The sequence below is a fragment of the Merops nubicus genome, unplaced genomic scaffold, assembly GCF_000691845.1.
Source record: "Merops nubicus isolate BGI_N331 unplaced genomic scaffold, ASM69184v1 scaffold15610, whole genome shotgun sequence".
NCBI classification, from domain to species: Eukaryota; Metazoa; Chordata; class Aves; order Coraciiformes; family Meropidae; genus Merops; species Merops nubicus.
In genome coordinates, this window is record NW_008582290.1 from 7,015 (window position 1) to 7,313 (window position 299).

Consider the following 299-nt stretch of genomic DNA (forward strand, 5'->3'; position numbering starts at 1 on the left):
AGGTAGTGCGCGCCTCCAACCCCTCGCCCCCCCCCCCCCCCCCAACACAAGGAAAGCCCTACAAACCTCAAAGATGCCAGCATTGGCATCAAAGCAGCTGGCATAGAGAATGGCATCTTCCCGCTGGTGGAAACGGGCGATCTTCTCCTCTAGCTCCTTGTGTATGCTCTACAGAGAGGAGAGGAGCAAAGAGTCACAGCACAAGTTCTCACCTGCCCGCTGCTGTTAGAGGCTGACTGGCAGGAGAGGGAGCAGCCAGGTTTCACCCAGCAGAGCTCTGTTCGTGGGAAAAGCCGGCT

General features: G+C 58.2%; 1 protein-coding gene across 1 annotated transcript in view; it reads right to left on the reverse strand.

Annotated features, from left to right (window-relative positions):
- Window positions 1-168, reverse strand: part of GCAT (glycine C-acetyltransferase) — a gene marked incomplete at its 5' end in the record, with an annotated part of 4,760 nt that extends 4,592 nt beyond the window's left edge. Inside the window, one exon of the mRNA XM_008937325.1 lies at window positions 67-168. Coding sequence (XP_008935573.1) covers window positions 67-168 — 102 coding nt within the window. The remainder of the gene's footprint in view (window positions 1-66) is intronic.
- Between the last annotated feature and the right edge of the window lie 131 nt (window positions 169-299).